We start from the raw sequence: 24,085 nt of genomic DNA on the forward strand, positions 1-24,085 counted from the left end.
AAGCCCTCTTACCCCCCCCCCCCCCCCCCCCCCCCCATGCAACATCTCCTCTGCACAATTTGGTATGACTGTCTACCACAAGAGGGCACTCACAGACCACCCTACAACTTCACTGCAAACTGTGCAAACCCATCTGCAAGGGTGCTGTACATACGATTAGATATTTGAGTCAGGTGTGAAAAAGCATTAATAGAATGATGACGTTATTAATAAGAGGACGATAAAAGAAGAAATTAAAAACAGTGCATGTAGCTGAACATAGGACACAGTCTCACAGCATCAGATCTGAAACAACTTTTTGAGGCAGACACCAATTGCCTTTTGAAAAGAGTGTGTAATTGTAATACTGTTAATTTTTTGTTCTAATACTTTAAACTAACTTTAAATAGCAATCTCTAAGCAAACACATTACACTAATATTCCACTTAATTAAAGCAGCAATCTGTGATGTAAAGGTTGCACACAAAGAGTTGCCCTGTCACTAAATTTGACTGAAAAAATTGCCATCACTCCTTAACTGATGATCAGATGCTTTTATGATGGTACTGGATTATGACTAAATTTATATTATCATTGCTTGTATTAAGATTAGTTTACATCACAAAGGAGTAAAAACATAGCTTTATATCTGCACACTTTCATGCTCACTTTTCATCGATTGCTCTGCTCAAACATTTCACTTTATAGGCCCTATGTGAATCTTTGTTGTAAAAAGATATTGTTGGAGCCCTTAAGATATAATATGTATGTATGTGTGAAACTCTCACATACTTAAGGCCACAAGTTAGTGTTTTGTTTTGATGTGTTAACCTATGAAGTTATTTTGTCAACATTTCAGTCAAAGGTTATGAAGTGTAGGCTGCTGATAAGGATCTCACAGTCACACTGAGGGACGTGCAGGAAGTGACAGCTGCACTTCTGTTTCTGTGGCACTCATTAATAGGGGACTAGTGACTTGAAGACAGTTCCTTCATCACTGCTCATCGTGTCCATCAAGATCTGGCCAGAGAAATAAGGAGTCCTGAAGTGCAGCCGCTGACTTTACCTGAAAGAAAGAGGCCTCACTGAGATATCGCCATGTCAGGTGAATGCATTTTAACAGCTGTACATGTTTTGGAGAATCTATGTATAGATAAATGTGTTTTTGACTTGTTGAAGAAATATTTGTGTGATAATTTGTGATGGTTGCTCGATACGCTGCTGTCAGCTGTACGTCCATTTTAATTTAAATGCTGTAATGAGCAAATTTTATAATTTCTTTAGATTTATATTTGAATCTTTAGTAAACATAGTTCTGAAATTGTTTTATTTCATTATGTTAAAATTGTTTGCTAAGCATGAAATGTTATTGAAGGGTCTTTTAAAAACTGGTCTTTATAAGCTACTATTTGTGTTCATCAAATATATCACCTGTTAACATTTAGCCTTCCAACTAAAATCAACAAAATAACAATGTACAAAAACATCAAATCCGAAGTTACCTAATTAGCATTTCAATACAATAAAATAAATATATATAATTATGTGGAACACAACTATTATGATAGACAGTACACAGCAAGTAATTTATGAGGCATGCAACCTCATATGAGCACTTTACATCAGTGTTTGCACTGGTGATATACATACAATTTTTCATAGACTGCTGACATTTTGTCAAACTTTTGACACATAGATGAATGTGCAGGTGTGACAAATATTTCCAACAGCAGAGTGAGTTACCTGTAAAGACCAGCAGGGGGCATACTAACCTCCATTATCAGTTTACTTTGAGGGTTTAATCACCCAAATTACAAATGATCATACTTTTTTCCTCAGTGGTGACAATCTGTGCAGATCTTTTAGGGTTTTGTTTGCAGATTGATTTAGTTACTTTGATTTTATTAACTTTTATTTTTTATTTATTGTTTTTTTTTTGTATTTATTGTGTTTTTAGATCTCCAACTCTAAGATTTTTGCCTTTTCACAATCACAGTGGAGTTCAGTGGGATCGCCTTTGTGGTGCTCACAGCTTTGAAAAATGACATTTATCTCTGTTAAATGAATAATCATAAACCTCAGTGTGAACAGCCTTCATTGGAACTTGTGTCTGCTAAAAAAGTCCCTAAAACAGCTGAGATGATTTAGTAGCAGATTATTTTTCTTCTCTTCACCTCCATTAATTGCATGTGTTTACATGCAACCTGGCCATATACTTCTATATACTATATCCTAATGTACAGGAATTAAAAGTAAAATGAGGGGAAAATGTTGTAAATGTCGAAATTAAAATAATTTTTCTATTTGCAGATGATGGAGAAAATACCACCACCCAACAGTACTACTATGATTATTCAGGCTATTATAACGGACTTCTTCCAGACTTCACTCCTTGCAACATTGCTGATTTGAAAAATTTCGGCAAAGTGTTTCTGCCCACTCTCTACAGCTTGGTTTTCATCCTTGGCTTCTTAGGTATGTGTGTGTGCATGTGAGTGTGTGTGTGTTTGAGAGAGAGAGAGAGACACAGTCAGTCAGTGAGACCATTTGGCCCAGATTACTTCTGATGCACAGGGTGAAGTCAGGTAAAATGGGACAAATAAGGTTTAACACAGGGATACTCAAATCGCTTTGCCCAAAGGCCACATTTGCAAAATGTCAGGAGGCCAGGGGCCAGTTGATAAGAAACATTAGTGATTAATATATAAATAATTAAACCAGACCTCTGTTGAGGTTCCAGGGGATCTTCCCCTGGCACTTTTTTTTCTTGGTAAACAAGCTCTAATTTGATGTTTTGAATGCACAATGGCACCTTATTTACATTCAAAGTACAAAAAGAGTCCCAGTGTGAATTAATGTAAATTCAATTGTGAGTTAGAGAATGGTCGGCAGGCCACCTGGCACCTGATCGTGGGTCGGACACAGGCCACAAGTTGAGTATCACTGGTTTAACATATTGGGCTCTTCAGTTATTAGCAGCCAATCACCAAACATGTTATTGCATAGTTGCTACGAATGCCCTTTACATGAAACAATCATTGTTATTGGTCTGAGATATTGAGCAGAGCAAGGATGTTTTTTAAAAAGTGAGCCATGTGACATTGTTTCTCTTTCTGAGAGTGTTGCAGCTAAATGAAAAGGGTATAACAACAAAAATAGTTGTAGAAACTGGGAACTGTTTGAATTATAATCGAAATATTTTCACAACACACTTTACTTTTTTAATGGGACAGGGTTTTGAGTGAGTACTTACTGCATTCAGGTAAAATGGGACTAAAAATGAAGCTAAAATGGGACACGTTTCTGAAGTGAGACCAGCATGTTTTTAGGCTACCACGTGCCATAAAATCATGATTTATGCTACTGTGTGCCATTCTGTCATATTACAGACATTTTTTAGTATTTTGTTGCTTAAAAATATTAAAGATGGTGAGTCAGTGTCAGCTACAACAGTCCAGAATTAGCCATTCAGCCATTACACACACGCAAGCACACATATGCATGTTCACTGTAGACAATTTGGCACCATGGAAACAGGCAACAAAAGAACAGGGAAGCATGGAATATGATGCTCTTTTTTGATGAATATTTAGGCTATGTTAATGATTTAATGGATTAATGACTGAGCTGATAAATGGAAGTAATCATTTTAAAAACAAAAACACATGACTGTCCCATCTTACATTACCAGCTGTTGGAGTGAGGTACAGGTTCTTGATGTGTTTGAGGGTCCAGAGTTTCTAAAACATTTTACCTGGCAACATATTTTCTTTATAGCAATATAACAGAGATGCAAAATAAGTTCTAAGAGACAAAAGTGTCTCAACTTACCTGGTTTCACCCTAATAATCACACATATTTAACATTTGTCCCTTCTCCTCTTAAGGCAATGGCCTAGTGGTGTGCGTCCTGGTGTATTACCGCAACCAGACCAACCTGACAGACATCTGCCTCTTTAACCTGGCCATCTCCGACCTCCTCTTCGTCCTCACGCTGCCTTTCTACTCTCACTACTCTGTGGTTGGTCAGTGGAATTTCGGAGACTTCATGTGCCGTTTTGCCACTGGCTCCCACAAAACTGGCTTCTTCAGCAGCATCTTCTTCATGGTTGTCATGACGCTGGACCGTTACGTGGTCATCCTGCACGCTCACACAATGGCGCGTTATCGCACTCTGAAAGCAGGAGTTGCTGTGAGCTTGCTGGTCTGGATGCTGAGCTTGTGCGTCTCTTTGCCGGATATCATCTACACGAAGGTGACAAATGAGTCTAACGGGCTGGCTTGTAGCTACGTCCCTGAAAATGACTCCTGGAAGATCTATAACATCTTCTCAATAAATGTGTTGGGTCTCGTGATCCCCTTGTTGGTGATGGTCGTCTGCTACGCCAGAATCATCCCCATACTGGTGAACATCAGGAGTGCAAAGAAGCACCGTGTTGTCAAGCTGATCATCACCATAGTTGTCGCCTTTTTCTTATTCTGGGCCCCATATAACATCATTCTTTTCTTGGGGTTCCTGAAATCTGAGGGTGTATTGCAGAGCAGCTGCAACATCGAAGGGCATTTAAGGCTGTCAGCCATAGTGACTGAGACGTTTGCTTATACCCACTGCTGCCTGAACCCCATCATATATGCCTTTGTGGGACAGAAGTTCATGAAACGAGCCCTTCAGCTGTTGAGGAAATGGGTGCCTGGGATTAACTTCACCTTCCCCAGAGATTTCTCAGACAGCTCATACAGGAAAACCTCAGTTGTTTCCAGGTCCTCTGATGCCACCTCCACTTTCATCATGTAGGAGGTGGAGGGCAGATTATGTTGTATATGTTGTGCTTTATGGACATCACCTGCTGAGTTGACATGTTTTTATCCACGTGACCTTGTTATTAGGCTACTGCTGCTACTGCTGACCATATTATAATTTTTCATGCTGCATGATTTCTTTTGTCAGCCTTATTCAACACATAATCTTAAAAAGCTGCCTGAAGGCTGCCTGTAGCTATATATTATTTACACCTTAGACTTAAGACTCTTTTAGTTTTATTTGCACTTTGAATTTGCACTAAAATATTTGTTTTGACAAGGGCTGCACAATATATTGTTTTCCTCTTTTGATATTGGATGATAAACACATTGCAAAATATTTGACTTTTAAGTAATGTTTTAAATTACAGTCTGTCTGCAGTCCCAATTTTGTCTAGTATACGGCCATGCTGTTAACTCTCTGGCCAATCAGACAGAGCCCTCCCTGTTAGGCATCTTCTGATTAGTTATAATCCACATGCATGCCAAAGTTGAGTGCGGACGCAAAATGCAAATGCCAGAGATGAGCTGGTACCCACAAAACAACACATCTGGCAATATTTTAGATACAGGAGAGATGACGATACACAAGCACAGCTGCTGTGCAAGTCAAGAATTGAGCACACTTTAAAGGTCCAGTATGTCATCTGCAGCGAGGTTGAAGAACTGAAACTGTGTGTGCCAAGCGTACGTGCCAAATTACAGTGGCAGATTTGAAAATGTGCAAACAAGAATGGCCCTAACTAGAGCCCGTGTTTGATTTGTCTGTTTTGGGCTACTGTAGAACAACATGGCAGACTCTGGCAGAGGAGCTGCTTCGTATGTAGATATAAACGGCTCATTCTAAGATAACAAAAACACAACAATTCTTATTTTCAGGTGATTATCAACTAATGAAATCATAGTTAGGAATATTATATACCATTTCTGCCCATAAATGCCCCTAAATCCTACACACTGGTCCATAATATCTGTGTATTTATCGCATATAATATCGATACCAGGATATTCAACAATGCTATTACATATCACATATTTTTCCTGATATCATGCAGCCCTAGTTTTGACCATAAGATGTCAGATGTGTAATCCAGTCAAGTGTAAATGCAATGCAAATCAAGCAACACCATCTACTGTATGATCTCAGATATTTGCTAAATGCTTTGCAAGGCTCCTCCTTTTCCTGCTGAACACTGACTGAAACCATGAGCCTCTTGTTTGTAACGGCCTGAAACCACAAAGTTTGTTTATGTGTGCCTGAGGTGTTTAAAACTTTCACACATGAGTTAATAAGCCTGCAAGTTAAAAAAACAACAACATTCACATTGTATGGAAAAGTTACCATTTATGATTAAACCAAATACTCTTACAACATGGAATTGTTTTTCTTAATTTCCTGTGGAAAAAGTGTTTCATTCAAATGTCGGATGATGAATGAAAGCCACAAAGCTGAAAACACGGGCTTATCTGTCACCTTTTGCACATTCAGACGTTATTATTAATCAAAGTTTGGCTCATCGTAAACATCTGTAATTTGTCATATATTTTCTTGATAGTGTTTTATGCCTCACATTTGTACATATATACAGTATATTGCAAATTTATTTCTTCTGTTTTCATACTGAATATATTCTTTTTTTGTCTTGTTTTTTTTACTGCCATTTCAGATGTTACTTGTACAAAATCCACATATTTTCATGCATTTATTCTCATATGTCAGATTTATGCTCTTGTTTAAGCCTTTCTGTTGATAATCATGTTATGGATTGTTGTTGTAGTGGTATAGTTTGATGATTATTAAAGTCTCTCTATAAGAGTACCAAACAATTATATGCTATATTGTGCTTTCCTATAAGAACTGAAATCCACACAACCTGTGTTGAAGAGTACCTGCCCTACATTGTACATTGTTCATGCAGTAAACACTAGTAACTTTTTCTTACTGTAACTTTAAAGGGATAGTTCAGATTTCTTTTAAATGGAATTGTATGAGGTAACTCTACCTCTACAGCTGCCTCGATCGGTTGTGTTATTGTTTGACTTCGGTGACTTTGAACTAGCTCTTTAAAACACCAAAGTCACATAGAAACACAGACAGATTAACTGATCACAACAGCAACTCCTGTGTTCTGCAAGGTAAAATTGCTGGTTTTCTCAAAGGAGTTTGGTAGTTTGAAGACAGCATAAATAACGGCTTCAGTTCCATGGCCTGGGAAAGTACAATCAATATTCATTTGTGAACATGAACAAGAACATGAGTTACTGTCTCTCAAAGCCAGAAACGTTTTCTTACTATAACTTTAAAGGGGTAATGCAGATTTGATTTTTGACTTTGGTGAATCTGAACAAACTCTTTAAAACACCAAAGTCACAAAGAAACACAGACAAACTAACTGATCACAGCTGCAGTAGAACAGAAACTTCTGTGTTCTAAAAATGAAGCTAAAAAAATGTTGTTTTTCTCAAAGGAGTTTTGTGGCTTTGAAGACAGCATAAATAACGGCTTCAGTTCCATGGCCTGGGAAAGTTCAATCAAAACTTGTGTATATGAGCTACTGTCTCTCAAAGCCAGACACCAGAGACGGAAGTCTCAAACTTGTGATGTCATCAAGTATAAAGTGTGGAGCTGCTTCATAGACAATGAATGGGAGACTGATTTTGTGGGCCCTTTAATCTTCTGTTTATACTCAAATGAGCTTTATTCTATTGTAGTGTTGTCAGTTCTGAACACTCATCAGTGTTCAAATATCCCCCTATTCTCAGAACATGCTCTCAGTGTCAGCTAAAACATCTTTAACAAATCACTGCCAATGGAGCATCTTCAGACTTTATACCCTATGACATCACAAATTTGAGTTTTATCACTCTAGTTTTGGGATTTGAGAGAGACTTGTTCTTGTTCACTAATATTTTGGACTGTCTTAGACTATAGGAATACCATGAATGAATTAAGTGGATCTTTAAGTTGATTTAGATATACAATTCACTTGTTACATCATATTTAAAGATTTGGGTCTGGCCTATTCTGAATTAAAAGTCCACAAAAGTATTGAAAATTTAAATCAAAACTTAAGGAAACCTTCTGTGATTCCTGCTGAGCCGCATGCTTGTGTCAAAAGATTATATCACCCAAGAAATGTGTTTGAAAAAACAAAGGAACAGAGAAAAGCTCCTCATTAGAATACGTTTTTCCCCCTACTCGTTCCTTGCAGCATGTTAACACTTGAAGGGACATTTCTCAGAAAACCACACTGACACCTCTGTGTCGTGTTAACACGATGCGGAAGAAACAACAAAACCAAGAGTTCACCTTACCAGAAATGAGCTCCGCAGCAGGATTTGACACAAAAAGCGAGCAATGCAAGTTGACAGGATGACATGTAAGCTTGGTGTGCAGCACAAGAGCATACATATTCCAGAGCAGTGATTTTGGCAGACGACGCGGTAAGCACAATAACATTTTAATTTTTAAATGTTTACTAGACCTCCTTTACCTGTCTCACTTCCCACACATAAAAACACAGGGTGTAGTAGAGGATTATGGTTGCACGCGTTTCTGTGTGTGTGTGTGTGTGTGTGTGTGTGTGTGTGTGTGAATGTCAGCCACAGGAAGTGAGGGTCGGCATGGGTGTCAAAGCAAGTGGTTCTGTGTATGTCGACAGTGAGGGAAATAGGTCTGCGATGTGGTTTAAAAGAGATGACATAAATTTGATTATGGTCAGAGTAGGAGGTAGTTTGTGATATTCATAGACAGATCAACCCCACATCCCGACTGGAGATGGTTTTTGATAACGTTATGACCCTGACACACATTCAGAGGGAGAAAACCAATAGTGTGAAGTTATCATCACCTACAGTCAACGCCAAAATTATTCTTATTTCTATAGCTTTCTTTCAGATTTAGAAAACATTTTTTAAGGTTTGATAGCAACAGTTGAATTTTGTTACAGACGCCTTTCAGACATGACTCACCAAGTGATGACTGGATTTGAAAAGTTTAACTTAAAGGGCAGGAAAGTCCAGCAACATCTCTGAATTCCCTCAAATTCACACATAGTGTTGTTTTTTCCTGATAATTAATTTTTTTTAAGCTTTTATCTGTACAAAATGTTTAGTGTGGAACAAATGGAGTTCAGTCATCATGATGGTGGAACACTGAATCTAGCTTAACAAAAAGGAAAAACTTATCTTTTAAGAGGTTTTGGAGCAAATGAGGAAAACAGATCCAGGACTCAAAAGATCTCATTGTTAATGGTAAGTTGTGGTAAATTTAGCTTTTTTTATTGAATGATTCGTCCATTTTGACTTTACATGTGAGCAAGAAGACACAAATTTAATATTAAATGAGGAATTCAGTAAGATCGGAAACTGGCTCTAAGACAACAAGCAGCAGATTTTATTTGGATCAGTACCTGCTAATGTCCAAGATGGTCACACTATCTACCTGAAAATCTTTTAGTTTTCTTTTTAGTCTATGATGTCTGGTAGACAGTAGTATGAAGGCCCCAAGGAAGGTGAACGACGGGATTAGGCTTTTGGCGAGAAAAGCTAAATTTAATGTTAAAGGAAGTTTAAGACTGTCGGGCGATTCTCTTGTATTGTTTTCTTCTTAAATTGCTGTTGGAGGTGTGTGAGGTTTGAACTCAAGCACTCATTTCGGTAAGTCCAGCAGCTTGGGCGTTTCTTTTGATGGACAAAGTCGTCCAATCACAGCTCAATGCCCAACATAGTTTATCTTTTTTTTTTTTTTTTTTTTTTTTAAAAAGCCCTATGTGTGTCTCCAATACAAATTTTGTCACTTAAAGGGAACTAATGTCGACCAGACTGGAGCTAGTGTTGTGGACTTGTGGTTGCCTTGGTTTAACACCAATATTTGTACTTGTTCATATCGGTTAGAGGATGTCAGGGGGAAAAATAAAAGTCGGCAATAAGGGTGCCTGGTGGCTTAGAGGGTGAAGGGGGTCCCCCATGAGCAAAGGCAATGTCCTCACCACGGCGGCCACCAGTTCAATTCTGGCCTGTGGCTCTTTGCTGCATGTCATGTCCCTCTCTCTCTGTCCCCCCTTTCATGCTTAAACTGTCCTATCCGATAAAGGCAAAAAGCCAATAAATAAATAAATAAAGTAGGCAATAATACATTAGAAAAAAAAGAAGGTCAAGTTGTAGCATATGGGGAACTTTTAAGTGTAATATTCATTCTTAATTTGACTTGTGACATATGATTTGTTTTCATTGTTTGACTCAGGGTGATTTCACTGATGTTTATTCTGATATTTACTGAATTGTTTGTTAATAGTATAATGCCACAGAGTCACTGCAACACCTGCACTTGTTCTCTCTTTGAATCAAGATCCACAGTGGTTTCATACGTCATATGTACTTTGTGTGGTTTTGTACCAGGTGTGATTCAATACCTCCCATCTCATAATGTGTTTATCTAAAGATATCTGTTTGTGTTCCTTTCCTCCTCACACAGCAGTATGAACATATCAGAGAACGAGACATTCATGTACCTGGACTATGATTACAATGACACCTGCGATCAGGATCCCGGTCCAGAGCTGCCCGATGGGTCCTTGGTCTTGCCGGTTCTGTACTACGTGCTGTTTTGTCTCAGTCTGCTTGGTATGTTCAAACACCTACATCTTATAAAGCAAAGGAAACATGTATCACTGTCTTCACACATTTTAATACACATTTGCATTTTAGGCGTTTAGCTGAAACTGATGCATGCAACCGGTATCTTTTACAGTTTGTCACCAGAGACAACAAGAAACCTACAGTAATGACTAATAACTTGAATGGATTTCGCAGGCAACAGCACAGTTCTCTGGATTCTCCTGCGACACATAAAGCTGAAGACGATGACGGATGTTTGCCTCCTTAACTTGGCCCTGTCAGACCTCATCCTGGCTGTGTCTCTGCCCCTCTGGGCCCACAATATCCAGAACCTTGCCTCGTGCAAACTGATGACAGGAGTCTATCAGGTGGGGTTTAATTTCCTAAATCTTTTTTTATTACTTAGAACCAGAGGTGTGGACATGAGTCACATGACTGATGAGGCTTAACTTGACAAAATCAAAAAAGACTTGCAATTGATTTGCGCATAAAAACTAGGCAGTGGTCAAGAAACGATGAATTTCTGAAAGTAAAACATGCAGGACAAAAATTATAGACAGAGACACAACAGCCTCCAACAAACTTGTTTTGTAAATAGCTACAAATTTTAAGAAGAATTCAAGATTTTTGTAAATGTAATGTAGAACTCTGTTACTAAAATGACATTACATTAAGTGAAGAGTGCATTATGACTTGTTTAGTACTCAAAGCTTAAAGGTTCGGACTTAGGGCTTGACTCGGGACTTGTCAGTCTTGACTTGGGACTTAGGATTTCAGTGCAAAGACTTGAGACTTAGGTGTGACTTGGTCCCACCTCTGCTTAAAACACAAAATGAAATGGAATAGACTTGTTACTGGTACTTATTATTTGGAAAGCAGATAACTAATTAGGTATTAAAACATGTCTTACTACATTAACATTATGACTTTTTAGAAAAATTTGAATATAAGAGAGGCATTTTTTCTTTTTATTCTTTTTTTCTACAAGTTTATTTTACATGGACTGCATATAGTAAACCTAAATTTTATAAATCTGGTGCATTGTACATAAATATAGCTAAAACCCAATTTTATTCTCCACTCCCCGCAGTGGTGAAAAGGTGAGAAAGTTATGATCAGGCTGAGCGCACTCACTTTTTAACACCAACACCGCATCTGAGGTATTAGTACATTATGTAAAGGTGGAGTGTCTGAGTCATTCTCTCTTTTTCTACTCTGTGGGATATTACTGCCAATAATCTGTATTTCTTGCAAAGAGCAAAATTGAATAAATGTTACTGTAAACTCAGTGTAAATACGTCGTACAACAATATTTGAGCGTTTTAGTTTGGCAATAACCAAGGTGAGATCATTTTTTTCCCATGTGGTAACGAAATCTGTACTCAGTTGACGCATCAAACAGCTTCTGTGAAATGTCGGCCAAACCTCAATGAGGCCAGTAAAACCTGATTCTGACTTTGTTTCCCTTTCTGCTCCTCTCCACAGTTGGGTTTCTACAGCGGCACTTTGTTTGTGACTCTCATGAGCGTAGACCGCTACCTGGCCATCGTCCACGCTGTCGCAGCCATGCGAGCCCGGACACTTCGATATGGAATCATAGCCAGCATCACTATCTGGGTTATATCTATCACCATGGCTCTGCCTGGGGTGACATTTGCATCCTTGGAGACAGATCCAGATGACAACAGCTCCCAGTGTCAGCCACTGTACCCAGAGGACAGGCAGCGCTTTTGGAAGATGCTGCGAAACTTCAGCGAGAACACCGTGGGCCTTTTCTTGTGCCTCCCCATCATGATTTTCTGCTATGTGAAAATACTTATCGTGCTGTCCAAGTCCAGGAACTCCAAAAAGGACAGAGCTGTAAAGCTGATATTCACCATAGTGTGTGTGTTTGTGGTGTGCTGGGTCCCCTACAATGTCACAGTTTTCCTTCAGACATTGCAGATGTTCCTGGACAAACTCAACGCCTGTGAGCCTTCAAAAGCCATTAACTCTGCCATGGGCTTTGCTGAGATCATTGCTCTCTCTCACTGCTGTTTAAATCCAATCATCTATGCATTTGTAGGGGAGAAGTTTAGGAAGTCACTGGGCAAAGTGCTTTGCTGGGGTCACCGGAGCAGAGGGTTTCTCAGCCACAGAGACACCACAGACAATACTTCCAACACTCCTGTAAAATCAGATTATTGAGAATGACACACCTTGCTACAAAGATGGCATGTGTGAGATGTTGTGCTTCCAAGAACTGTAAAATCATACTCATATTGAAAGTGTATACAATTTTATGAACTATCTATTAAAACTGTGTAATTCAAAGTATTTCTGTATCTTGTAAAACGAATGAAGCTCAGCACAAGTTCAATTAGGAAGACTTTCTTTATGACATATCCACTCACAATTCTCTCTCTATCCCACTTCCACCACTTACACCAATCAGCTGACTATGAGTGTTCCCTTTTCCAGTTAGCCAGTCAAACTTTGCCACCATCTCTGTCAGCCATTCATGTCTCTGCTGCCAAGCTTTAAATCTGTTCTTTCCTCTGCTTCTGTCAGCTGCCATTTTAGGCAGACTCCTCACACCCACATCCACCCCTTTCACCTCCAGTCACCTTATCCAGAGCCCAGGACTAGCTCATCAAAAGGCCACTCCTCTTCACATCCAGATCCTCAGTTCCCTGTTTATCTAATCTCATCACCACCACCAGCATCTAGACACCATAGGGGAAGATTTCTTATCTACTACGTCTTTACCGCCCTCCTGGAATAGATGACATTCACTTTTCTCACACTTATGTGCTCATGTAAATAGATATTCTTTTCTCTCAGGACGACTCTCTCCTGATTGACTTGTTTTTGTAAAGGAAAATAAAGAACTTTAAACTAAATTGATTCCTTCTTTCTGTGAAAGATACTTTCAGTCCATTGATCTGTAAGTTTAAACTGCTGTTCTGGCATGTGTGTGAAATGTCACAAGCGTGGCATCTTGACACACCGCTGCATCACCATGCATTCATTTCAGGATGTCATTCTTAGCAGCGTCACATTATTTGACGAGAAGTGTGACAGGGCAGAATCCCTGTGTCATATAACAAATAACAAGCCAGTCATACAGGCTTGCAATTTAGCTACTGACTGACTAAAAATGATGCATGAAAATTTTAAGATCCGTAAAAGTCACATCTCAATTTGAGCTTTAGATATTAGTCAGAACTTTTCCCTACACAGAGAAACTATTTGCTTCCTATACACCGTGCTGAAATAGCCGTCAGTCTAGACTGCAATGACAGTACCGGCAGCAGTATCACTTCTGCCAAGCATAAAGGCCAAGGCATGCTCTGCAAGTCTCCAGCTGTGTGTACTCACATTTAAAACTTGCATAAATGGACTTGTGGTGTGGTTCTGTGTTTCTGCAAAAAAACTGCGGGTTCTTACATGAGCGTTTCGAAACTATTCGGAGGAAGCTACAAGCCATATATCTCTTACAAGAAAACCCGCAAGCCCCCTACACAGTGGGTAGGGGGATGGGAGTATTTTTAATAGGTGTGCACACCACGAAAGAGAAGGTGTGAGAAGTATTTTTTCATTTCTGGTGCACAGTACATAATGAGCTTGCACGCACAGCTGATAATATGTTTGATCTGGCCGTCCGTCACAGCATCTTGTGATCCAGAATTCACACCACTATCAGCTATCTTGTTAACGTACTGGCAGGTAAAGTTTTATTTATTTATTTACTTATTTATTCACACACACATGCTTTATGTGACATATCTGTATAATTGTTATGGAATAATAAGCTCATAAGATGAATTGATTAACACTAACCCTAACTCCAGCTCTGAGTCATTTTAGACACGAGGTCATAAGTAGCCTAGTCCAGCTATTTTAAGAGGTTCAGTTGTGGTTTTGAGTTTTTTAACACCGCAGGTTCACGTTTTGAATTCAGCTGATTTGGACGGAGTGCTATACGCTTGATCCTAATGGCTTTTAAAGACACAGTAATGACTATGCTTAAAGAACTCAATAAGAGAGAAGGAAGATGTGCTTTCAGTTGAGTGTTCAGTATTTGGATGGTTTTAAGACTTTAGATTCATACCATTTACAGTCTCAGTGCATTTTCCACTCTATGCTTGTCCAGATATGAGTCCACGTAAGAGGACATTTATGTTCAAAATTGCTCTGTAGAAAAGGTGCATTGATGGTATCCTGGTCATCAGCAGATTTTACAACCAACAGTACCGAGACAACCATCTATCGCAATCACACAAAGTAGCTACTGTGGCCTGAAACTGTGCAGAAACTGCAGTGCTGTCATCAAGTTGCTAACTAAAGCTAAAAAAAATGTGCTGACAGCAGTGGGATTATCTTACTGTAGGCCTATATCTTATTCTTTCTCAGCCTATCAGAAAGACTTTTATCCAAGATGATCTTCTCTACTGAATCTCATTTAGCAGACAGTTCTTCAACATGTGTATGTGCTCAAAACCATCGTACACACAGGGGTTCTCAACCTTTTGTACTTAAGGCCCATTATTGATTGTTAAATCAACAAGTGAAATAATAATTAAAAAAAAAAAACCAATTAATAATTAAAAGTGAATAAATATATTATATATAATAAATATAATTATATATAATCATAGTATAATAAACTGTGCTGTGTTATGCCACTATCAGCTGTAATGACAAAATTATCTCAAATGTTATGTTTTGTCTGGTTGTCTCCCACATCACTTTTTCGTTTTAAAAACTGATCCAGTGTGTGTCATTGACTGTATAAAAAAAAAGGGGAACACGTCTCTACTTCCAAAATACCTTGGATACAGCTGCCGCCACCTTGCACAGGGGGCATCATTTGGAGCCAGAGTCTGTGTAGAGGAGATCTCGGTGGTATAGGGGTTCCCTCCCAATTGCAGTACCATTGATTGTAAGCACATCGATTGGTCCACACATCTGTAAAACATGACGTTTTTATAGCATCAAATAAGTAATTAAAACAAAACTCATCAGAAAAATAAACAATTATACATAGGGCGTGATAAGAAGTACGTCAGATGACAGAAACCACCTTCAAGAAAACTTACTTGATGTGAACTTTGATTTTTTAGTTTGGCCCATGTTGTATCTGCTGACATGAAGGGGGCAGGGTTTATAACCTATACTGCAGCCAACCATCAGGTGGCGATCAAGATGTCACTGCAGCTGGGGAAATTTTAGCTAGCTAACAGTGGCAAAACACAGTTGTCTGAAATTATGAGTTTTAATTTTGCATTTTAATTTATGTGAATTCTTGAGCAGATTTAGATTTAAAAAATTGCTGGCCCTGTAAATTCCATCACATTCTCACTCTGACCTCGTCACATATTGATGTGCTTGGTCATGGACTTTTCACGTCCACATACAACGTGCAAGATACCCTAGGTGCATCGGTTGTTGACGTTCTGGGTTATGCCTTTTACATGCTTTGTCTTCTTTCAAGATACACTTCCGTTTCCACAGGAAAGGGTTTACATACAGTCTCTCTCAAATTAAATGCACTATGTCGGTACAACCCTGTGAATTGACCTGTTTTTTTTCTTTCAACAACAAAAACATGTGGTTTGGCTTTAGAATCTTACGAGACGCGAACACCATTTTCTCAGACTCTCTCCCACCCACCCCATTCGGACATTTGCCGCCTTAACTTTCATCTTTGTCCCACCGCGTTTCCCCCTGATGCTGCATGGTGGCGTTAAACTATAACAGCAACCAGCCGCGTACAATGCTGACATTAAATGATGTCTTTTTGCGTTGGTTTCTAATGCCGCAAGTCACTGCCCTATCACTGGATTTGATGACTTCGCAGTGAGACCGGGCTCTTAGTTACCCAAAAATGTAAGTTTAGATTTATTTAACCATTTGGCAGTACCGCCCCTCCCATTAGATGGTGCTGTAAGGCCCACTGGTTGAGAATGTGTGATCTCAGCTCTGTGCATCATGTGATCACTTTTACACACACACACACACACACACACACACTGAAACAAGTAAACCACCTACACCATTCACAGGTTGCCAAATCAATCTGAAGGTTTCTTCCACTGTGGCTACTGTGCACCGTGATCTGACTCTTCTGAGTCTTCACATGCAGAATCCAGTAATACACACAGCCATGTACTAGTAAAAGATACACGGCAATACCCTTCATGAGCTGCACTGCTATACGTGTATCTGTAATCTCTGTGCGGTGTCTTTTTTGTTGGCAATAAAAGAAAAAAACTCCAAAGATTTGTTAATCTGACCACAAAACTGTAATATGCCCACAAACTGTGGACTATTTTGTTACAGACTTGTTATGTGTGTTACGTGTCACTCTGTGTTCTGTTATTGTTTTGCATGTGTGTGTGTGTGTGTGTGTGTGTGTCTGGTCTATGTCTCTGTGTTCTAGGTGCAGTTCACTAAGGAGTGATTGAGGGCACCTGCGTGAAGTTGTGGGCTGGGTCCATAGACATATAATCATAGATGACTCATTCCTGTGGCTACTATGCGTCAACGTCTTGGGGAGGTCACAGGCGGCTGGCTAGTACTGTTGTGTCTATATTTTGTGCTTCAAGATTTTCTATTATTCTATTTTTTTTATTATATTTAGACTATTCAATGTATCACTGAGGTTGCATTTATGAATGATCCATATTTGTATTGTTTTTAATGTTAATCTGAACCAGCTGGTTTCTGTTAAAAGGGGGACACGCCCACAAACCATTTAACTAGGAGCTATGAGCTGAAACGTGTCCGTTCGACTGCTGCTGTGCAATCCACTATATTAAAAAGTATTATACTTATTAGTGAGTGCTGTCGGGTTTTTATGCTTTGCTGTAATTTTCTGAACCGGCACCCAATTACACTTTGAGACTTTTTAGTGAGCATGGCAAGATTGCTGAAGACTTGTCTCCATACACAACAGTACTAGCCAGCCGGCCGTGACCTCCCCAAGATGGCGGCGATGCTGACGCATTGCTGAAACGGGCTGAAGCCATCAACGAGTTATCTAGGCTACTGTATATGATATCTATGGCTGGGTGTAAGTGGCTCCTTTCTCCGCCCTCTCCCTCCCTCAACTCCCTGGCACAAGATTCCAGCATTTGTTTGTGTTGTTGCTTTGCCCTTTTTTTTGTCTTTTTGTAAATAAATGTTCTATCCTTTTTGCATTTAACCCAGTGTTGTGTCCCTCATTGTGTTGTGACTCTGAGCCGGTTGTAACAGACTATAATGTAGCCAACTGTACAGGCTAACCACCCTTCTACAGAGTCATTAAGTTGTGATAAAAAGAGGGAATAACATAATCAACTATGCAGAGAGGCATATGGATTTCATTTATTAACACACCACACCCTGTAGCAGTTTGGAGTACAGGCAGCATGCCAAATGAAACATATGAGGAGGCAGCAGGGTGAATTCAGTGATTTACTATATATGACAACAGGCAGAGAATTTATATGGCAGGCAGATAACAGGTAAGTTACAGGCAACAACATAATATGATGATTAACCAACAAAGGAAGTGGGCCAGTAACATTGAGGGACAGACGGGAAGTGTGACCAGGTGAGCACATAAATGAGGAATTCCTGTGAAAAAGTCTGATTTCATCTTATGCACAGGTAGGGACAGGTAGGAAGTTAAAATCTCTGAGAACCTGGGGATGTGGCTAGATAGGGGGAACAAATTGCGACATGCCCCTGAATTTGATGAGGAACTGATATATTCTTGCGTCTTTCAATTCATAATGTAGCTGATTGCTGTGGAATCTGGATGCGTGTGTGGCACTTTACCTTCACCTCTGGTACCACTTTTGGAGCCACTATTTCATGGACATACTCAAAAATCCATGCATAGAAACTGATTTAGCTGAATCATAGAAAGCAAGTGGACTGTTAGACATATATGTATTCTCTCCACCATGATTAAGAAACAAACCTGATAATTCAATGTGGATTCAACATCTTAACATTGCAAGAAACATTTAAGCTGTCTCTGTGTTGTGGGATAAAAAAGCAAAAGGGATGGTCCACGCCTGGGTTTCTGCATTTTTTCCTAAGGTAGGTCATGTTTTTGTCTTTTTTGTTTTTTTCAGTAAGATGACTATGGCTGCAACTACCACTGCTGCCGTTGCTTTCAGTGGAATGACTGGGAATTTATCCACAGTAAACTTCCTAAGGTAAGAATAAACATACATATACCACCATATTTTGTTCTTGATGTTACTCAGATCACTCTGTTATAAAATCTGTGCCTTTGTCAGTCTGTGCCTTCCTGGCTTCCACTGTTTTACTTCACTCCTACTTCATGCTTAGTAGAGGAATTCTTTTCTCAGCTGTTAGCTGTTACAGTTTCAGTTCAGTGTATTTTGCCCTAACATCCATTCTGCTGACAACTGAGTTGGGCTGCAAGAACACAACTGCATGCTTTCTGGTGCTCTTGTTTGTTAGTGCAGCTTATCTGTGTGAAAATGTTTCATTTTTATGGCACAAGATGAGAATGGGTGAAACTGGGGGACAGGGCAATTGGGGGTGAGTGTGGTCACGTGGCCACAGTGGCTATGAACGTCATTGTTGACATCAACAACAGTCAAACACTCACTCAGTACAGAAACAAAGGTTGTGTAGAATGTAACTGTGTGTAAATCATTAGTTGTTACATAACATTCAGAATGGTATGAGCCACCATGTCCTGGCTGTGTTCAAAAGACGCATTAAGCACAGGTGACAGAAAATGTGTTTTCAGCAGATAAGACAACACATTTTACCAATGCGGTTATCATAACTTTCTTCCCACAGTGACGGCTGCACTCTCCGTCATCCGGTTTAAAACAGGTCAAAGCAGAGTACAGATCTCAGCCATGTGACCACGTGGACACCCAGAGTGATTGTGGCCACACTAGACAAATCTTGTCATTTCAGCAGACATGGCGCAACGTGTTTCAGAAGGCCCACAAATACATGCCTTATTCATTATTTCTATTGTTCAAATTGATTTTCCAGAATCATTTAACTGTCATGTAGTACGATCATTGTCAGACAGAGCAAAACATATCCAAGGTCGTGAAGCACATAGGGAAAAATCAGAAAAAGAAGAAAAAAAATATATATATATATAAAAAAAACCTGGCAGATATTTCAATAATATCCTCTAGGTTTAAAAAAAAAATAAAAAATTAAATGGGGAAGTAAAAATAGACAAGTAAAAACACATATTTTACAAAAAGAAATGGGACATTTTTTTAATAACGAAAGGCAGGGATTATAACCTACATAAGAGATGTGATCAGAACATTTTCACAATTTAGAGTAAAAAAAAAACTATTAATTTACTAATTTATGGAAACTAACTGATTATTTAATAAGAGTGTTCTCTCTTTTCCATTTCCAGTATTTGTGTCTTTATTATGTTATTGATTTATTTGTGACAATTTGGAAGCGCTCTAAAATACACAATATGTTAAGTGCAGCTTTTTTTCAATATTACTATGTCACTAAGTCACGTCTCTGTCCTCAGTATTTTGCCTTCAAGTCTCGAGTCAAGTTGAGTCTCAAAGCTTGCTGGCAACTCATGTTTTAGTTTGTTGATTTTATCCATTAATCGTTAACAGATCCAATAAACTGACCTGAAATAAAGGGAACTTTCTAATCATGCAATGTTCCTTGTTTCCCTGTTCCTCACCAGCTCTACTACAGCACCCATCACCAATATCACCTCTGTGACCGGAACAGATTACTACTCTTACTCTGACTACCCTGAAGAAGGCTTCGGGTTGTGTGCGTATGAGCGACATGCGGCCACTTTTCTGCCACCCCTCTACGCCATTTTCTTCGTCCTGGGTCTTCTGGGTAACTCTCTGGTCATCTGGGTCATTACTTGTGGGGTGCGACTCCGCAGCATGACAGATGTGTGCCTTCTAAACTTGGCTGTTGCTGACCTCCTCTTGGTGTGTACCCTTCCTTTCCTAGCCCACCAAGCCCGGGACCAGTGGCGATTTGGGGATGGGATGTGCAAAATGGTCCTGGGTATTTATTACATTGTGTTTTACTGTGGGATCTTTTTCATCAGTCTAATGAGCATCGACCGGTACCTTGCTATAGTCCAGGCTGTTTACGCCCTGAGGGTACGGACGAGGTCCTTTGGAATGATTGCAGCTGCTGTCACTTGGATTGCTGGATTCTTTGCTTCTTTCCCTGACATGATCTTTCTCAAACAGCAGTCTTTCAATAATTCTACGTTCTGCTCCCCTGAATATCACACAGTTAACGCCCCTGCATTCAACTCTCACTTCTGGAGGGTCTTCAGCCTTTTTAAAATGAACATTTTGGGTCTGTTTGTCCCGATTGTCATCATGGTTGTCTGCTACTCACAGATTGTGTGGAGGCTGCTGTACAGCCAGTCATCCAAGAAACAGGCCATCCGTTTAGTTTTCATAGTAGTTGCTGTTTTCTTCTGCTGCTGGGTCCCCTACAATGTGGCATCGTTTTTTAAAGCGCTGGAGCTATTGGACATCTATACATCATGCGAAAGCAGCAAAGCCATCACACTGGCTTTACAAGTGACTGAGGCCATCGCCTACTCTCACTGCTGCCTCAACCCCATCCTGTACGTGTTTGTAGGGGAGAAGTTTAGGAAGCATCTGCTGAGGTTGATAAACAGAACTCCTTGCAGGCTGTGTCAGATGGTCAAGGTCTGCATACCTCAGGACAGAATCTCAACATCAGTCTACTCACAGACCTCCAGTCTGGACGAGAGGAGCACTGCTGTGTGATGCGTGTTTCGGTCTGTGTGGTTGTCTCCAAGATGAGGTCATTTTTCTTTTGAAGTCAGAAAGAGGTAATTCTGGCTAATGCTCACTTCTCATAGACTATTTTAGGACGTCAGTTTACTTAAGGTTACAGTTGGGTTGCGGGTAAACGCATGCTATGTAAAATTTATCGCTTACTGTTCCTAAACACAACATTCAGACTTGGCCTCTCTTTCTTTAGCTCAATGAGACTGATGCCCTTTTCCACCAAAATTAGCCCGTGTATGCAAATTTTTTTAACAGGGGAGAAGCACTTAAATAGGTAACAGACTGCCTTCCCATTGCCAGCAGACCAGCGCCATGCACACAGCTCTCCAGCAGTATGCCTGTCTGTTTTTTTTTCTGATGTGTTATGTTTGACGTCACAAACAGACCATGAAACAGGTTAGTAAACAATAGAAAGCAGGATGGAGGCCAGTGAAGATGTTAAAGGTGGTTACCTGTTCTTTATATGTCTTACTTACTCAGTCTCTTCAAACTCAGTGCAGACCAAGACCAGTGCAGACTAAAGTTTAAATGATGTTTGAGCGCTGCTTGGATGGAGATGGCCAGCCATTGCATCTTTCCCGCAAAGGGGCTAAAATTAGCATGCCAATCTGGGTGTCAGGTGTCTATTTGCATCAGAGCTGGAGCTGATAAATACCTGTGACTACTTCAGAGTCATTTGTCCCCCATGAGTGAATGCCGATCGTAACCTTTCCCACACAAAAGCCACATGTTAGTGGGTGTCAGTGGATTTTTGTCCAGTGGGAAAGGGGCTTAATCAGAGAAATAAAAGATTATTTAGATTTATTTTTAAGTGTTCTAAAGCACAAATAAGCATGCCCACACCTCCACACAACCCTACCTAAGGTGCTGCATTGCTGGATTTTGTCTGAATTCAGCCTAAACGCATGTTTCATTTCATCCTGTCCACTTCTATGTGTGCATGTGTGTGTGTGTGTGTGTGCATGTGGTGTGTGTGTATCAAAAAGATGCACAAACCTGCCGTTCACATCCACAGAGCAGAGGAGAGAGACGGGGACAGTGATGTAACCTGGTCACTAAGCTTTTTTTTTTAAAGTCCTGACCTTGCGTTGCTTTTAGCTGGGGGCTACGCACCACGTCCGAAAAGTTTACACCCACAAACATCCAAAACAAACCAAAGTACTAAAAAAATACAGGCAGAGGGCAGGTTCTCTGTAGATACAGACACCGCCCCACACTTCTAGTGGGTCATAGGTGATGACTGAGGGCAGTTCCTTTTGTATGAATCTATGCATTGCTTTTTTAGGAAGGTCATGCATAATATACTTCTAATGATAGGGTACATTTTAGGTCTTGGAAGGGGGACTAGGTTAGCTAGTGACTGGTTATTAATAATATAGGGAAGTACATGTGACTGTGTGTTAGCTTGAGCGACATGAGGTTTATGGTCTCATGATGTTGTCATATTATACTTTTATAAGTTCCACAGACATACAAATGTATAATGGAATTGTACTGTAAATATGCTTTTAGATATATAGAGAGATAGGCCTATTGTTTATGAATTACATGTAGTGTTCCCTGATTAATAATGCTACTGGCAGAGACTGAATAAGAAACTGTGTCAACTACACCAGCTGTCAACGTCAGCATCAGAAGCCTCAGTAACCTCATTTCATATCAGCTGCCAAAAGAAACAACAGACGCACGGTGCTGCAACAATCCAGAGCCGGATTCGGTTACTCACCATTTCCTTGCATTCAATCAGAGCAAACACCATTAAGTAAGAGAGGGGAAACAAATATTAACTTTGATTGATGATGACCACTCTTACAATTGCATCAGTTTTGTGTGTATCAGAGTGTTGCACAGCAAAAAGTCCCCGGTGCAGCTGGAAACACTTATTGCAAGTTTCATAGCATATGTACCGGTAGATTTGCACCTAACCTCGACCTAGAGAAAACCACAACCTGACAAAGAGAGGAAGTGTATAACCAAGCTGTCAGTTTAACCTTTGCAGTGTCTGTGCACAGCAGAGCATTTCACTGTCAAATTTTGAAAATGTCTCTGCAAAATTTCTACTGATATTAATCAGCATTTCACAAAAGAAAACAGATTATTTTCAAATCATCTCACTCTATACTCTGTCGTGCAGACTGAATAGGCATCCCATCCAGTCAATTTACACTTAAAGTTTTTCATGAGACTTTTTTTTCCAGTGGCTCCCTCCTTCTGAGCTTGTTCCTCCAATCAAAAGGCTTCTTTATATACTGTACTGTTGTTGCTGGTTGAGCTGTTCAGCATTTTTTTAATAAAACAGATTTTATGTTAGTATTCAATATCTCCTACTTTTTTTCTTTCAGACACTCTTTTTGTTGTTTTGTTTCCCATAAAAAACAGCAAGATTTATTATCATTATTATTTATTATTATTATTATTATTATGCACTCTTAAATATGTGGGTATCTCAATATCGAATGTTAAAAATAATATAAGCAGCACAGGCTGATATTGTCTGGGTAGTAAGGATTGGTAGGATGAACATAAAGTCATTTTGTTCTAAATAGTTGAAGTTATGAGTGACACTGGTTGGGTTGTACATTTAAAAAGAATATATTGTTTATATATTGTTGTATGTTTGTTAAATATTGAGTAAACTGAGAGTTTGAGATGTGGAGAAGGGGTAGGACAAATACATTTATACTTCCTGCTCCTTTTTGGACATGTAAATATTTAATATTGTCATTTATGAGAATTTGTATATTGAGAATTTCCAAAAAAATCCATAAAGACCAAATCCTACACTTCCCACGATGCAACTAGATAGTGTCTGTCCTTACACCCTCTCAGCCTAGTTAGTGCTCATGTCTATCAGGCTTCTGTTATGAATGTGTAGACTTG

General features: G+C 39.5%; 3 protein-coding genes across 5 annotated transcripts; all 3 read left to right on the top strand.

The window, feature by feature from the left end:
* The first annotated feature begins 968 nt into the window (after positions 1 to 968).
* On the top strand, positions 969 to 5,118 carry LOC126392423 (C-C chemokine receptor type 1-like). The gene is made up of 3 exons (XM_050047805.1): positions 969 to 1,084; positions 2,290 to 2,454; positions 3,866 to 5,118. Exons 1-3 carry the CDS (start codon positions 1,078 to 1,080, stop codon positions 4,771 to 4,773), a joined length of 1,080 nt encoding a protein of 359 aa, XP_049903762.1. The 5' UTR covers positions 969 to 1,077; the 3' UTR covers positions 4,774 to 5,118.
* Positions 5,119 to 8,082: 2,964 nt separating this feature from the next.
* si:cabz01093077.1 (C-C chemokine receptor type 2) lies at positions 8,083 to 13,241 on the top strand. Of its 3 annotated transcripts, none has more exons than XM_050047806.1 (4): positions 8,083 to 8,222; positions 10,255 to 10,403; positions 10,593 to 10,765; positions 11,883 to 13,238. In XM_050047806.1, the coding sequence occupies exons 2-4, from the start codon at positions 10,259 to 10,261 to the stop codon at positions 12,582 to 12,584; spliced, it is 1,020 nt and encodes a 339-aa protein (XP_049903763.1). In that variant the 5' UTR covers positions 8,083 to 8,222; positions 10,255 to 10,258; the 3' UTR covers positions 12,585 to 13,238. The 3 variants fall into 3 exon arrangements, with proteins under 3 accessions (XP_049903763.1, XP_049903764.1, XP_049903765.1); XM_050047807.1 differs by having other exon boundaries at positions 8,093 to 8,222; positions 10,258 to 10,403; XM_050047808.1 differs by lacking the exon at positions 8,083 to 8,222 and having other exon boundaries at positions 10,265 to 10,403; positions 10,531 to 10,765; positions 11,883 to 13,241.
* Positions 13,242 to 14,015: 774 nt separating this feature from the next.
* cabz01093075.1 lies at positions 14,016 to 24,085 on the top strand. Its single transcript, XM_050047953.1, has 3 exons — positions 14,016 to 14,105; positions 18,506 to 18,589; positions 20,095 to 24,085. Exons 2-3 carry the CDS (start codon positions 18,510 to 18,512, stop codon positions 21,179 to 21,181), a joined length of 1,167 nt encoding a protein of 388 aa, XP_049903910.1. The 5' UTR covers positions 14,016 to 14,105; positions 18,506 to 18,509; the 3' UTR covers positions 21,182 to 24,085.

This window comes from Epinephelus moara, chromosome 6, assembly GCF_006386435.1.
Source record: "Epinephelus moara isolate mb chromosome 6, YSFRI_EMoa_1.0, whole genome shotgun sequence".
NCBI classification, from domain to species: domain Eukaryota; kingdom Metazoa; phylum Chordata; class Actinopteri; order Perciformes; family Serranidae; genus Epinephelus; species Epinephelus moara.

Coding starts and splice junctions, on each gene's coding strand:
- cabz01093075.1 (XM_050047953.1), top strand. CDS start 18,510: ATGACTATGGCTGCAACTACCACTGCTGCCGTTGCTTTCAGTGGAATG. Junction 18,590..20,094: donor TCCACAGTAAACTTCCTAAG/GTAAGAATAAAC, acceptor GTTCCTCACCAG/CTCTACTACAGCACCCATCA.
- LOC126392423 (XM_050047805.1), top strand. Junction 2,455..3,865: donor TTTCATCCTTGGCTTCTTAG/GTATGTGTGTGT, acceptor TCTCCTCTTAAG/GCAATGGCCTAGTGGTGTGC.
- si:cabz01093077.1 (XM_050047806.1), top strand. CDS start 10,259: ATGAACATATCAGAGAACGAGACATTCATGTACCTGGACTATGATTAC. Junction 10,404..10,592: donor GTTTTGTCTCAGTCTGCTTG/GTATGTTCAAAC, acceptor TGGATTTCGCAG/GCAACAGCACAGTTCTCTGG. Junction 10,766..11,882: donor TGATGACAGGAGTCTATCAG/GTGGGGTTTAAT, acceptor TCCTCTCCACAG/TTGGGTTTCTACAGCGGCAC.